A 14,182-nucleotide genomic window follows, 5' to 3' on the forward strand; every position below is an offset into this window, starting at 1 on the left:
GACACAGCCGGGGAAGATTAAAACCCTTCCATTCCCCCGCTGCTTTTTGGGGCCTCAGCTGACTCATTGAAATCACAGGGATGGACACAAATATATGTTGTTACCCAGCAGAGTATTCCTTCCACTCTTTGCTTTGCAATGTACAGAATGCTAGAACCGTGAGGGAGAAGGGCCCTTGATGTTCACATTAAAACACTGAGGTTATCACCTTCCGTTAATCAATCAACTTCAAGGAAAGGGTCGTCACTGTGTCTATTCCTTCTCCTTGCCCTCCAACACAGAGAAAAGATTGAGGTCTGGATTCAATCCATATCGCGGGAGATCCTTGCTAAAAGGATTACCTTAACATTGACTAAAATGTTAAGGTAATTCCCGATTGATCAGTCATATGTAGTTACTGGATTTACTAACGGAGGTAGCTATTTCTGATTTCGTGCTTCTGGCAGAAGCAATCGGGCCTGAATGTTACGGGCATGGGTAGGGTTCAGGCTTAAAATTCATGCCGATGCAGAGCTCAAGAAGGTTAGAGTGAAGCCCACTGATGGTTGAACATGAACTAGGTAGTAGTAAGTAAGTTGCAACATTTTTAAAACATGTGTCATTTATTTTCTTAAGCACATATCCAGTATCTAGATGAATGAAGAAAATTATTCAGATACACTTAATAATAGAACAACTATCAGCAGACATCCACAGTCCCAAGTCCAGAGGCAGACAGAAAGGCTTTCGCCAAAGACACAAGAGAAGAGGGAGGGCGGCATTTGACATATAAAAAAAAACAGGATTATAACAAAGCTGTCTTAATTCTTAAAAAACAACCCCCCCCCCCCAAAAAAATTGAAAAGATAAACTGAAACAAACGTACATCATCTTGACCAAAATGAGAAAAGAAACACACGCACACATTGAAAATAGCTGTTCCAAAACGTCTTTCAGCCTATTGAAGAGCTAGAGCAGCAACTTTATTTTAAATTAATACTTCAAAAATAGGTATCTTACAGCATTTTCTTTTTTGAATCTTTTTACAGAGTATATTCACATTCTCACCACATAAGAACAAGTGCGTTAAGTAAAACATAAAAAATAAAATAATTCATGCATCTCTCAATAGTTTTGTTGACCTAAAAATGGGAATGTTCAAGGCCAGAAAAATCCTTCTAATGCTTCTTTATCAGTGCATTCTTTCCAAGCCATTTCAAGTCTTACTGTGTTATACTATCTCACTATTCAGATCATGCCTACATAAGCTTTACAGTGTGGAAAGCAACACAAAACCGTACAGGGCAGGCAAGCATCTGAACGTATAGGCTCCTGGACTCATGAGTTCACAGAGGAAAGGCAGGCATTCTCTGTTTGTTAGAAACTCCCCACATTTTTAAAAACAGACACACATACACACACATCCAATGTCAGTGTTGTGTTGACCGGATGATGGTTGGGTAAGTCTTGGATCAGCCCAGTGATGTATCAGGTATCACTGACAGAGGGTTGCTTTAGTAGTACTTCTCCAAAATGCTCCAAAAGGAGTATAACTGATCTTAATCTACAGCCAGCCCTCGTTGTGTGGTTCTCTCGTCTGTGTTGCTGCTGGGTACAACAGTTCTATTGACACCAGAGAGCAGAGGAGAGGGACTCATATGAAGGTTGGGGGGGCGGAGGTTACAAGGGAGTGTGCCGCTCGAAACTTCTCCAATGGCAACCAACCCTGAGATAGCAGGAGTCCAATACAAAACACACCACAAAAGGCACTTTATAAAATGACAGTGCTTCTGTTCTAAGGAAATTCAAGTTGAGAGAGAGAAAGAGTGTCTTTCTGTACATTGTGTTCAGCGTTAAACCAAAAGGAGATGAGTTTGTCATGTTCCTTTTCATCATCCAAGCCAAACGAGCGTCAGCACTCTTGTCTCTCAGAAGTGTCTCGCATCCCCAGATAGCTCGACGTCCAGAAGAGTGAGAAACAAAACACACGAAAAACTTGCCACTAAAAAAGCCAGAATAGAGTAGCAGCAGAACCTGGTGAGGTCACAGGCCGTCTTGTAGAACACTCTCTTAGGTTCCGTCCTCTCCTCACTGGTCTACTATGGGAATATCTCATGTGGTACTGCTTGGGCCCTGCCTGTGGTTTCGAGGAGCATCTGACCCCAATCCCTCCCCCCGGACCCCCTCCGTACCCCACCCACACCCCTCTCTCAGTCGTCGTCTCCCCCGCCGTAGAGGTCTGCCAGCTTCTTGAAGCGGGGGCCCCAGTCGTTGAGGTAGTCGTAGTCCTGGTCTCCTGAGCTGGAGGAGTTGAGGGAGCTGACAGAGCCGGCCGTGGAGCCACTGCCCTCATAGTCAAACACCAGCAGGGAGTCATAGGGCGGTGCCGTGGGGTCGTTGTCCGCCGCCCTCAGACCCTGAGAGAGAGAGAGACAGAGGGGGTTAGTTAACACCGAGGAGAGAAAGGCAATAGTGATTATACTAAGTTGCTAAGTTTGGTATGAACTGTGGTGCTACTGTGATTGTTATGAACTGTGGTGCTACTGTGATTATGAACTGTTGTGTTACTGTGATTGTTATGAACTGTGCTGTTATGAACTATGCTGTTACTGTGATTGCTCCTTAGTATAGAAACTCAAACATTATAACACTTATATAGTCTTTTGAGATAAATTACGTATGATGTCTAATAGTTAACGTACGTCGTTTATGAAGTCTCCGATGTCTCCAGGGTGGGGTAGGCTGGGTCTGACGGGGTACTGGGACTCAGCGATGATGGGCCTCTCGTCCACCCTGCGCACCCCCACTGGTTTACTGATTATGTGCTCCACAGACTCAGGCTGCTGCAGCTGGCTCAGGTCATAGTCCTGCAACACAGAGCAAGGAAGGAGACTCAGTGGGACTGTAAGAATGACTGAGGACGTGTCTGAGTGCAATCACAGTTATTAAATCTGCCATCTTCATCATCATCACCGCCATCATCTCTATGGCTGTGTTGTTAGATGAAGCCTTGTGCATGTGTAATGTGTATAACACTGACCTGGTCCTCCTCTCCTCCTCCCTCCTCATCGTACTTCAGAATGTTGTCTCTGACGTCGTCCTCTGGGTCGATCAGCAGGGGCTTGGCCTGACGCTCCTTTTCCCTGCGCTTCATCCACATCACAAACACTAGCACCAGGACTGCAACATACAACACACACCACAATACAACACACCAGGAGTTACACAACACCCCAGACAGAGGAGTGAACAGGGATATATCACAGATGGTGTGTAATGTACATGAAATGTACATGATATACAGTACTTAGTAGTATGTTTATACAGACAATGACTCCTACAGCACAGGTATGTGTGTGTGTGTGTGTGTGTGTGTGTGTGTGTGTGTGTGTGTGTGTGTGTGTGTGTGTGTGTGTGTGTGTGTGTGTGTTTATTAGTGTGTATTATACTCACTGAGCAGTATGATGATACAGATGAGTATGGCTATGATGGCACCGGTCCCCAGTCCGGCGGCAGCCACAGCTCCGGTGGTAGTACAGTCTCCGTTGTCATCACACGGACACACCTTGACCTTTATAATGGACCTGTTAGAGAGGGGCGGGTTACCGGAGTCCGACACGATGATGGGAACATCATACACCTCTGCATCCAGGTAGGGAATCCTCAGTCTCAGCTGGGCATAGTCACCTGCACATAGTCACACAGACACAATGTCCAGTCACTGCTAGAAGCATATAGCAGTGGTGTAGAAATAAACAGTTGACCACGCCAGAGTTTTACTGTAGTCATCTGTGGCCATGTGAGCAGTACTGGCAGAGATACAGTACATGCAAATACATACAGAATAATACACAGGTAGTCACTGTAGCGGAATAAACACACAGGCAGGCACACACCTGCTGCACAATATTTCCAATCATATTTCCAACTAAAACAACAGTATATTTCCAACTAAATATTTCCAACTAAAACAACAGTATCGGACTGCCAACAGAAATGGTGTTATACATCAACATGTACAGATGACATGTTGTCTATCAGGGCAGGGAGATGAATGGATGTGATCTGTCACAAAGCACACAAGTCATACGTCAACATGAGACAGAGCCATTTACTCTCTAGGAGAATAGTGACATATAAGAGCTCCTTTATACCACAGGCCATCAGCCTGAGACCACACCGTGTCATCTGTCACACAGAAGCACACACACAGAGAGCCAGCATTCACACACACATCAGACAAGATTTAGACAATATAAATCAACAGCATTTACCTTTTAACATTTTAGTCATTTAGCAGATGCTCTTTTCGAGAGCGACTTACAGTTAGTGCATTCATCTTAAGATAGATAGGTGGGACAACCACATACGGTGGGGTTCCCGAGTGGCACAGCGATCTAAGGCACTGCATCTCAGTGCTAGAGGCGTCACTACAGACACCCTGGTTTCAGGCTGTATCACAACAGGCCGTGATTGGGAGTCCCAAAGGGCGGTGCACAATTAGCCCAGCGTTGTCCGGGTTTGGCCGGTGTAGGCTGTCATTGTAAATAAGAATTTGTTCTTAACTGACTTGCCTCGTTAAATAAAGGTAAAGAAATATACACTACCGTTCAAAAGTTTGGGGTCACTTAGAAATGTCCTTGTTTTTGAAAGAAAAGCACATTTTTTTGTCCATTAAAATAACATCAAATTGATCAGAAATACAGTGTAGACATTGTTAATGTTGTGACTGACTATTGTAGCTGGAAAGAGCTGATTTTCTTATGGAATATCTACATAGTCGTACAGAGGCCCATTATCAGCAACCATCACTCCTGTGTTCCAATGGCATGTTGTGTTAGCTAATCCAAGTTTATAATTTTAAAAGGCTAATTGATCATTAGAAAACCCTTTTGCAATTATGTTAGCACAGCTGAAAACTGTTGTTCTGAATAAAGAAGAAATAAAACTGGCCTTCTTTAGATTAGTTGAGTATCTGGAGCATCAGCATTTGTGGGTCTGATTACAGGCTCAAAATGGCCAGAAACAGGACTTTCTTCTGAAACTCGTCAGTCTATTCTTGTTCTGAGAAATTAAGACTGGCAGCTTCATTAAATAGTACCTGCAAAACACCAGTCTCAACGTCAACAGTGAAGAGGCGACTCCGGGATGCTGGCCTTCTAGGCAGAGTCGCAAAGAAAAAGCCATATCTCAGACTGGCCAATAAAAAGAAAAGATTAAGATGGGAAAAAGAACACAGACACTGGACAGAGGAACTCTGCCTAGAAGGCCAGCATCCCGGAGTCGCCACTTCACTGTTGACGTTGAGACTGGTGTTTTGCGGGTACTATTTAATGAAGCTGTCAGTTGAGGACTTGTGAGGCGTCTGTTTCTCAAACTAGACACTCTAAGGTACTTGAGTTGTGCACCGGGGCCTCACACTCCTCTTTTTATTCTGGTTAGAGCCAGTTTGCGCTGTTCTGTGAAGGGAGTAGATCACAGCGTTGTACGAGATCTTCCATTTCTTGGCAATTTCTCTCATGGAATAGCCTTCATTTCTCAGAACAAGAATAGATAGACATGAGTTTCAGACAAAAGTTATTTGTTTCTGGCCATTTTGAGCCTGTAATCGAACCCACAAATGCTGATGCTCCAGATACTCAACTAGTTTAAAGAAGACCAGATTTATTGCTTCTTTAATCAGTACAACAGTTTTCAGCTGTGCTAACATAATTGCAAGTAGAGAAGTTGGACTACAGAATTTGAACTATGACACACTACACCTCTAGTGGAGATCCCATGTCTTACCGCTGATCCGGGAGACGGTCCAGTTGCGTCGGACGCTGGGGGGGTAGGAGGGCAGCTCGAACACAAAGGGCCCCACATGGGGGTCAGCGTCGGCATCGGAGGCTGTGATGTTGACCTTGGAGCGGGGATTGGCGCGTTCACACAACTGGGCCTCCTTGGGCATCATCACCGGAGCATTGTCATTCACATCTATCAGATGGATCTGCAGAGTACCTGTTCCACTGGCCGGGGGAGAACCTGACAGGGGGGGTGCGAGGGGAGAGAGAGGGGGGGGGGAGATGGGAGGAGATAAGGAAGAAGGGGAGAAAGGAAGAGAGAGACAAACGTAATCAATTTGAGGACGATAGAAACTTCATGCATATACACAGCATAGCCGCAGGAAGTAGGGGTGCCCACCCCAAAACATCTTCCCGCTGCCATATGTTATACAGTGTCTAAAAATCACTTGAGTTCAAATGAATCTCATTTGGAGGGGAGAAATATAATGAAAATAGAAGAGAGTAAAGGGACAGAGGGAGGGGAGATGAGGAAGAAACAGAGAAAGAGAAAAATGAGGGAGCTGAGAGAATATTGAGAGAGGGTTTGAGTGATGGAAGAATACAGCATGCATTTGTTCTAAAAGCTCCCACTGATGACAGCCATAACAAATGAAACTGCACATAAATATTTCACTCTGCGTGAGTCTGGAGCTCAGCACTCTCAGAGGACACATGAAACGACTCTACTGGAAAGCACCACATATCTCCCTTACACAGGGGCTGTTGTTAAAATGCACTGAGGAGAAACACACCCTAACCTACAATATACTATGACAACAAACACACAATAATCTACAATATACTGTGACAACAAACATAACCTAACCTACAATATCCTATGACAGCAAACACACCCTAACCTACTGTCTATGAGAAACAGACTACTATAACTTTGTATAGCCAACTGATTATCATGGAGTATTTAAGCATTAAGGCCCGCGTTGCGTCGTGCCTAAGAACAGCCCTTAGCCGTGGTATATTGACCATATATCACAAACCCCTGAGGTGCCTTATTGCTATTATAAACTGTTTACCAACGTAATTAGAGCAGTAAAATAAATGTGGTATATGGTCTGATATACCACGGCTGTCAGCCAATCAGCATTCAGGGCTCAAACCACCCAGTTTATAATTTCTGCTAAGTAACTGATGCTGCACTGTCTGCATGAATGGGGTTCACCCAAGCTCATCACACTGAGGAGATCCATCTCTGTTTTCTATTACAAAGTAACGCAGTGCATGAGCTACAGATATTTTATGTAAAGGTCTATTGCTTCAGCACAGCAGAGCACACCATTGACTGCTTGTCTGTTGTGATTGGTTCGGCACTTTGTTGAGCTCCTTCCTTAGTGGAGCAGAATGAATAAAAGCAAAATTCAATTAAAGGGGAATATATCCCCATGTAGACTGGTGTCTGGAATCAATAGGCAATCAACAGCTTGTTTGCCTAAATTCTGTGCACTCGAGGGCAGCACACCTCATTCCCGCAAACCAATCCTTAATATGTGGTACAACACCACCCGTGCCCTCTCTCTCAAACACAGAGAGTAAGCACCTCTATTTGTAATGGGGCGATTGGTTTTAGAGTACTTCATGGATCGCTACAGCAATTTCGACAGCACTCACCTGTGGCACATTTAGACAGATATTTCACTCCTCTCCACAGTACACAAGGGATGCATTTAGCAGGCAACGTACACACTGATGCAGTACGCACGCACGCACACGTACACACATGAGGACAGACAGACACACACACACAGAATTACCACATGCACACACACTCACTTACCAGACTTACCATTGTCGGCAGCCAGGAAGGTGGCCTCATAGATGTTGTTCCTGACGTACATGGACTCCCTGTCCAGCACGGCCATGGTGGTGATCTGACCGTTGGTCCTGTTGATCCTCAGCCAGTTAGCGGGGTCAGACAGCTTGGAGTACCTGCAGACACAGTAGAAACTATTACAACATATCTAATCCCATAGTGATAATGCCTTAAATATCCTTCAGTACAAATAGAAGTAGAATTGGCGAATACCCTGTATCTAATTTTAACTTTTCCTGTAGTCCACGATCAGCTCCTTTGTCTTGCTCACATTGAGGGAGAGGTTGTTGTCCTGGCACCACACTGCCAGTTCTCTGACCTCCTCTCTATAGGCCATCTCATCCTTGTCGGTGATCAGACCTACCACTGTTGTCGTCAGCAAACTTAATGATGGTGTTGGAGTCGTGTTTGGCCGCGCAGTCGTGGGTGAACAGGGAATACAGGAGGGGACTAAGTACACACCCCTGAGGGGCCCCAGTGTTAAGGATCAGCGTGGCAGACGTGTTGTTGCCTACTCTTACCACCTGGTGGCGGCCCGTCAGGAAGTCCAGAATCCAGTTGCAGAGGGAGGTGTTAAGTCCCAGAGTCCTTAGCTTAGTGATGCACTTCGTGGGCACTATGGTGTTGAACGCTGAGCTGTAGTCGATGAACAGCATTCTCACATAGGTGTTCCTTTGTCCATGTGAGAAAAGGCGGTGTGGAGTGCGATTGAGAAGCAGTATGGTATTCTTGCAGCTTGGTTTTGCCAGGCAAGTTGACAGCTAACAACAAAATGAAGAGCAATTTGAACAAACTAATGAGTATATAAGTGGAGATATTAATTAGAGGTACAGGAGCTTACTTTCATGCTGGTGACACTGCCGCATGAATTCAAAAGTATAGGTCTATATTTGTCTCCATAAATCAATGTAAATCAATGTAAATCAATGTGATTACTCCGTTAAAAGGCGTTTGTCACAGTGTGGAGAGATGGAAAGATACACTACATGACAAAAAGTATGTGGACAGCCACTCGTCGGACAGCTCATTCCAAAAGCATGGGCATTAAACGGAGTTGGTCTCCCCTTTGCTGCTATAAGTGCCTTTCCACTAGATGTTGAAACATTGCTGCGGGGACTTGCTTCCATTCAGCCACAAGAGCATTAGTGAGGACGGGCACTGATGTTGGGTGATTAGGCCTGGCTCGCAGTCGGTGTTCCAATTCATCCCAAAGGTGTTCGATGGGGTTGAGGTCAGGGCTGTGTGCAGGCCAGTCAAGTTCTCGACAAACCATTCCTGTATGGACCTCGCTTTGTGATTGGGGGAATTGTCATGCTGAAACAGGAAATGGCCTTGCTCAAACTATTGCCACAAAGTTGGACACACAATCGTCAGGAATGTCATTGAATGCTGTAGTGTTAAGATTTCCTTTCACTGGATATAAGGGGCCTAGCCCGAACCATGAAATATAGCCCCAGACCATTATTCCTCATCCACCAAACTTTACAGTTGTCACTATGCATTCGGGCAGGTAGCGTTCTCCTGGCATCCGCCAAACTCAGATTCGTCCGTCTGACTGCCAGATGGTGAAGCGTGATTCATCAGTACAGATAACAAGTTTCCACTGCTCCAGATTCCAATGGTAGCGAGCTTTAGACCACTCCAGCCGACGCTTGGCATTGCCCATGGTGATCTTAGGCTTGTGTGCGGCTGCTCAACCATGGAAACCCATTTCATGAAGCTCCCGACTAACAGTTTTCGTGTTGACGTTGCTTCCAGAGGCAGTTTGGACCTCGGTAGTAAGTGTCGCAACCAAGGACAGACGATTTTTACACTTCAGCACTTGGGGGTCCCATTCTATGAGCTTCTGTGGCCTCTCACTTCGTGGCTGAGCCGTTATTGCTCGTAGACGTTTCCATTTCCCAATAACAGCACTTACAGTTGACCGGGGCAGCTCTAGCAGGGCAGGAATTTGGTGGCATCCTACAGTATGACAGTGCCACGTTGAAAGTCACTGAGCTCTTCAGTAAGGCCATTCTACTGCCAATGTTTGTCTATGGAGATTGCATGGCTGTGTGCTCAATTTTATACACCTGTCAGCAACGGGTGTGGCTGAAATAGTCAAATCCAGTAATTTGATGGGGTGTCCACATACTTTGTATATATAGTGCAAATATAGAGACAGAGGTATAGAGAGATCAGATGCCTGGTGGGAGGAAGTTTGATGCTGCTGCTGCTGATGATTATGATGAGTCTAATTAGAGAACACGCTGGAGGATGACACAGGTTAGCGAGTGCCAACGAGATGTGTGGGAGATTATGGCAGCTAGGCAGCTAAATCTATCTCCCGCTAATGAAACACACTCTGACACATTTAGACTCCTGCAACCATGGAAATCCTGCACTCCAAGGGATGGAGGGAGGTAAAAACAGATAGATACATATCAATGTTTCGATTTGGTGTTCCTCCATGGGGATATCAACAACAGAATAGAAGGCAAAATAACAGGAACATGAGAGTTAGAGATGGTCATGCCAACAGACTTGGATGTCAGTTTCGATTTGGTGTCCCTTGACAGGTGAAACAGAGGTCTCTAGTTGGCATGAGAGGCCCTGTCATCTCTTCCCATGCCAACGTGGCACCCCAGGGGCACTCAAGCCTCTCTCTGACACCCAGCTGGCAGAGGCTGGCACAGGGAGAAGGACACACAGCTGGTGGGGAAGATCTATGATCCATCCACGCATGCCACTACTCCCTCCAGTCTGAAAGTGAAATCAGCTGGCAAATCAGACCCTGTCCAACTCTTTCTTCTCCTCTCCACTTCCTTCCCCTCTAGATGAGCGAGAACAAAGGGAGGAGGAGGCATGGGGCAGGAGAAAGGAAGAGGAGTCTCTTCTGGTGCACACACACTGTAGATCCTCACGTCATCTGTCGGGCAAGGTCACTAAAGTGAATCAGCCAGTGGAGATTAGGCTGTCCAAACATGAACTGCCTGTCTGCTGCCACGACATCTCTGGAGAAGATGGGAGCGCTGACTTCTCATCAATAAAGGAGAAAGAAAGAGACTGAGAAAGTGAAAGGATTCAGTTAGAGAGAGAGGGAGGTGAGAGAAAAAGAGGAGTTCTGTGGCTCTCAGAAGACAAAATAACAGTGAAAGAGTAAGTTTGCATGACTGAGTCCATTTATGAGAAGAACTGGTGTTTTTAGAGTTTATTTGTTTGCTTGCACCGCATCAATTCTCTAACATTTCCAGATTGCCTCTGTGTACGGGTGTTAGGCTGAATTTAGAGTGGAATTGATTGGTGCTGAATCTGGGGATGGAGCGTCTGGAGTTGCTCAGTGACCTTTGACCCGGTGAGTATGTGGGAGTTCTCTCCAGGGAGGCCCACTGGGTCGATTTAGAGACAGCACCATGCCCCAGTGCCACCCCACTCAGGGAGTATGGCCCCGGATGCAAGCAATAGAGGGGTCGATGAGGAGAGAGATGGAGAGAAGCAGGGGTAGAGAAAGAAAGTGTGGCTGGACACACAGTCCAGCTCATTACGATTGAACCTTTTATCTCTTGTCGCTAGGCAACAGCAATTTATTGGACCTTGGTATTGGGAGTGGTTCAGTTAGAAAAGTCACAGAAGGCAGTGTTTCAGCCTCACGAGAGAGCAAATCCATGCAAAATACTATCAGCATCTATTCTAAAACAGTGAACATTCAGTACCTGACAGTTTGCTGGATGAAGAGGTCAGGGTCTTGGGCAGCAAACACGGTGAGTGTGGTGCCTGCAGGGACACCCTCCTCAAAACGGATGGACTTGGGGTTGGTGGGGAAGACAGGGGATTCATTGACATCCTGTACGGAGATGGTGACCCCCGCTGAAGACTGGAGAGAAGACTGGATCCCACTGGCCAGGGAGGCCTTGTTAGAGACTATCACAGTCAGCATGAAGGCCCTGTTCTGCTCATAGTCCACCGGCTGGAGGAAGAGAAGGGTGGGGGAGGAAGATATGTAGGGAGGGAGGTTGAGAGTGAGAGAAGGCAAAGTTAAATTAAATAACAACTCAAATGCACCCATATCAATATGGAACCAAAGCACTTTGTTTATGTAAAACAGTAAATGAGTCCCCTACCTTGACCACAGTGACCATGCCGTCGTTGTTGATAGGGTTGGTGCGGATGAGGAAGTGACCCTGGGGGTCTCCGCTGGCGATGCGGTACTGGGCAGCCCAGTTAGGGCTGTGGGGCTGATCCCTGTCAATCACTGTCAGGTTGGCCACCACCACATTCACACTGTTCTCTGGGACCTCCCCCGAAAACTACAGACAGAGAGAGGGTGTGAGTAAGTGAGATATTTGTATGAATTTGGATAATAGACACACTGTTTTCATTATAGCCATTCCGTTCCTTATACTGCTGAATGTCTGTGTGGAAATACTTATTTAAACCAATGGATTTGTTCAATTAAGTGTTTATACATTTAATTCTGCAAATTTACCAATTAAGCAGTTAAATACGTAATGCAATTAAATAGATTGCATGGACCATCTTTGGGTAACGATCTTCATTATATTCCAATCTAAAGCTATTCAGTCTCACTAAAAGATAGAGGAAACTCAGCAGAAACAGCATACACAAAAACCTACTGTACAGGAATCTAGTCCAACTAACATTGCAAAGTTACATTCTGCAGCAGTCTCTTTAATCAAGAAACACAAACACACAACACATACTGTACACACACACACAGCTGTCATTGTCAGACAATAATCTGTGTTTCCTCTTGTGATGCGTTAACTGGTTTATGGTGCGTGACTGCCAGCTGCTGTTCCATCTAATGACTTCATCGTGGCACTGTGGCTGCATCCAAACCCCCCTCCCCCGCTTCCTCCTCCTTGCCCCCTGTCCCCCGCAGCATCGCCACGCCGCTAAGCACAGAAAACATGTAATATGCACATTATCTGTGGTGTGTGGGCTCCTCTATTTCATTTTCATACTGAGCTTCAACACAGACAGGAAAACAACTTTCAAGCTTGTCTGACAACATTGGGAGAGAGAGGGGGAGAGAGAGGGAGAGAGAGAGGGAGGGAGAGAGAGGGGGAGAGAGAGGGGGAGAGAGAGGGAGAGAGGGAGAGAGAGAGGGGGAGAGCCAGAATGAGATGTGGTTTAAAAAACCTTATGCAACTGTTCTAACTGGATAATGGGCTCTGGGTAGATGTCCTCACCCTTGAAAGTAACAGGTGGTATGTCTGATAAGCAGCCAGAGACAAACAGATCCCGAAGTGAACCTCCACTGTTTACTAGTTAGGGAACTGGAGCTCCCAACATGGGTTCATCAAGGCTAGAGGATAAAAGTGCATAGTTACATCAGAATGCTTTAGTAAACTCCAATTCAGGTTGAATTGGAATGGAATCCATCTAGTTCAAAATTGAATAGACCCCAACCACTGAATTGCTTTAAACCACAGAGTTGGAGACTGAATTGAGAATAACTGAATAATATACAAATTGAGCCTGGAAAAAGAGAACCCTGCTGTTTCAGAGTGTAGTAATGCATTATGTTTCCCCTTTCTCACAAGAGGATCAGCAACTCAACATGAATCTATGGGCTCTTTTAATGTTCTCGATAGAAGCATAGTATTTGTTGAAAACAACAGGAACAAAAAGGCAATAATGTTAGCAAGAATTGTGAATAAAAATGCCCTTAAAAACAACTCTTGAAATTCTTCTCTCTGAGTAGAATGGTGCACAGTTAAATGTGTTTTAATGGTTATTATATCCTCATTGTGATGGTAAAGGAGCCCTAGGCATTGGCAACACCAACACACTTCATTTCTGTTTTTCACGTCACACAAGTGCCACATGCAGTGGCACGTCTACAATCACTAATAGTGAATGACTCCTCTTGTGCCAACAATTATGCCACTAACTGTCCTTCAGTAATACATTTCAGTAAAACTAGTCTGTTAGACACAGAGGTTCTACAGGTAAACCAGGAATAGCATAAAATCAAGGCATACTGGAATCTATCTGGCTGAGATTTGAACCTACAGACCACAGCTCCAAACACTCACCATTATGGATGTGAATTGAAAATGTCGACAGGATTATAGAGTTTAGTTTGAGTGTAATGCACTTGATTAGATCACACCACCATAACACTAGGAGAGAGAGATTATACAGTCGCTGAATGCAGCCTAATGAGTTGTGGCAAGTACCATTGTCTTTTTGTTTTTCACATAATGATGAACATCACACTCATATTCATGCCCATGTTCTGAAATGAATAAAACATTTGTCTTTTTTCAAATTAGAAGCAATATATCTGCTTGGTTTACACCCCCGCAAGCAATTTTACTTAATTAGTGTGCTTATGTTTTCTCTCCATCTCCCATTGAGAGATGCACATTCTTTCCTGTGTCTGTCATACACAAATAATTACTGAACTGCTCCAAGTAGAGTTTGCTGTGTGGGAAGAGAAGAAAAGGGGTTGACAAACAAAGCAACAGAGAATCTTCTAGGAAAATGGAGTGTGTTTGTTTCTGTCTGTGTATGTGTGTGCCGCGAGTAAAGCTGTGTGTGT

The 14,182-nt window shown here is 45.1% G+C and overlaps 1 protein-coding gene across 2 annotated transcripts in view; it reads right to left on the reverse strand.

Moving 5' to 3' along the window:
- Window positions 1-548: 548 nt before the first annotated feature.
- Window positions 549-14,182, reverse strand: part of LOC106565798 (cadherin-4-like) — a 381,738-nt gene continuing 368,104 nt past the window's right edge. The window contains exons 10-17 of one of the 2 annotated variants that reach the window (XM_014133344.3): window positions 11,733-11,918; window positions 11,325-11,578; window positions 7,606-7,748; window positions 5,767-6,003; window positions 3,433-3,666; window positions 3,020-3,159; window positions 2,682-2,846; window positions 549-2,396 (exon numbers count right to left, since the gene is read on the reverse strand). In XM_014133344.3, the coding sequence (XP_013988819.3) occupies window positions 2,190-2,396; window positions 2,682-2,846; window positions 3,020-3,159; window positions 3,433-3,666; window positions 5,767-6,003; window positions 7,606-7,748; window positions 11,325-11,578; window positions 11,733-11,918 (1,566 nt within the window). In that variant the 3' untranslated portion in view covers window positions 549-2,189. The remainder of the gene's footprint in view (window positions 2,397-2,681; window positions 2,847-3,019; window positions 3,160-3,432; window positions 3,667-5,766; window positions 6,004-7,605; window positions 7,749-11,324; window positions 11,579-11,732; window positions 11,919-14,182) is intronic. The other variant, XM_014133343.3, reaches the window with a different exon arrangement.

This window comes from Salmo salar, chromosome 12, assembly GCF_965601325.2.
Source record: "Salmo salar chromosome 12, fSalSal1, whole genome shotgun sequence".
NCBI classification, from domain to species: domain Eukaryota; kingdom Metazoa; phylum Chordata; class Actinopteri; order Salmoniformes; family Salmonidae; genus Salmo; species Salmo salar.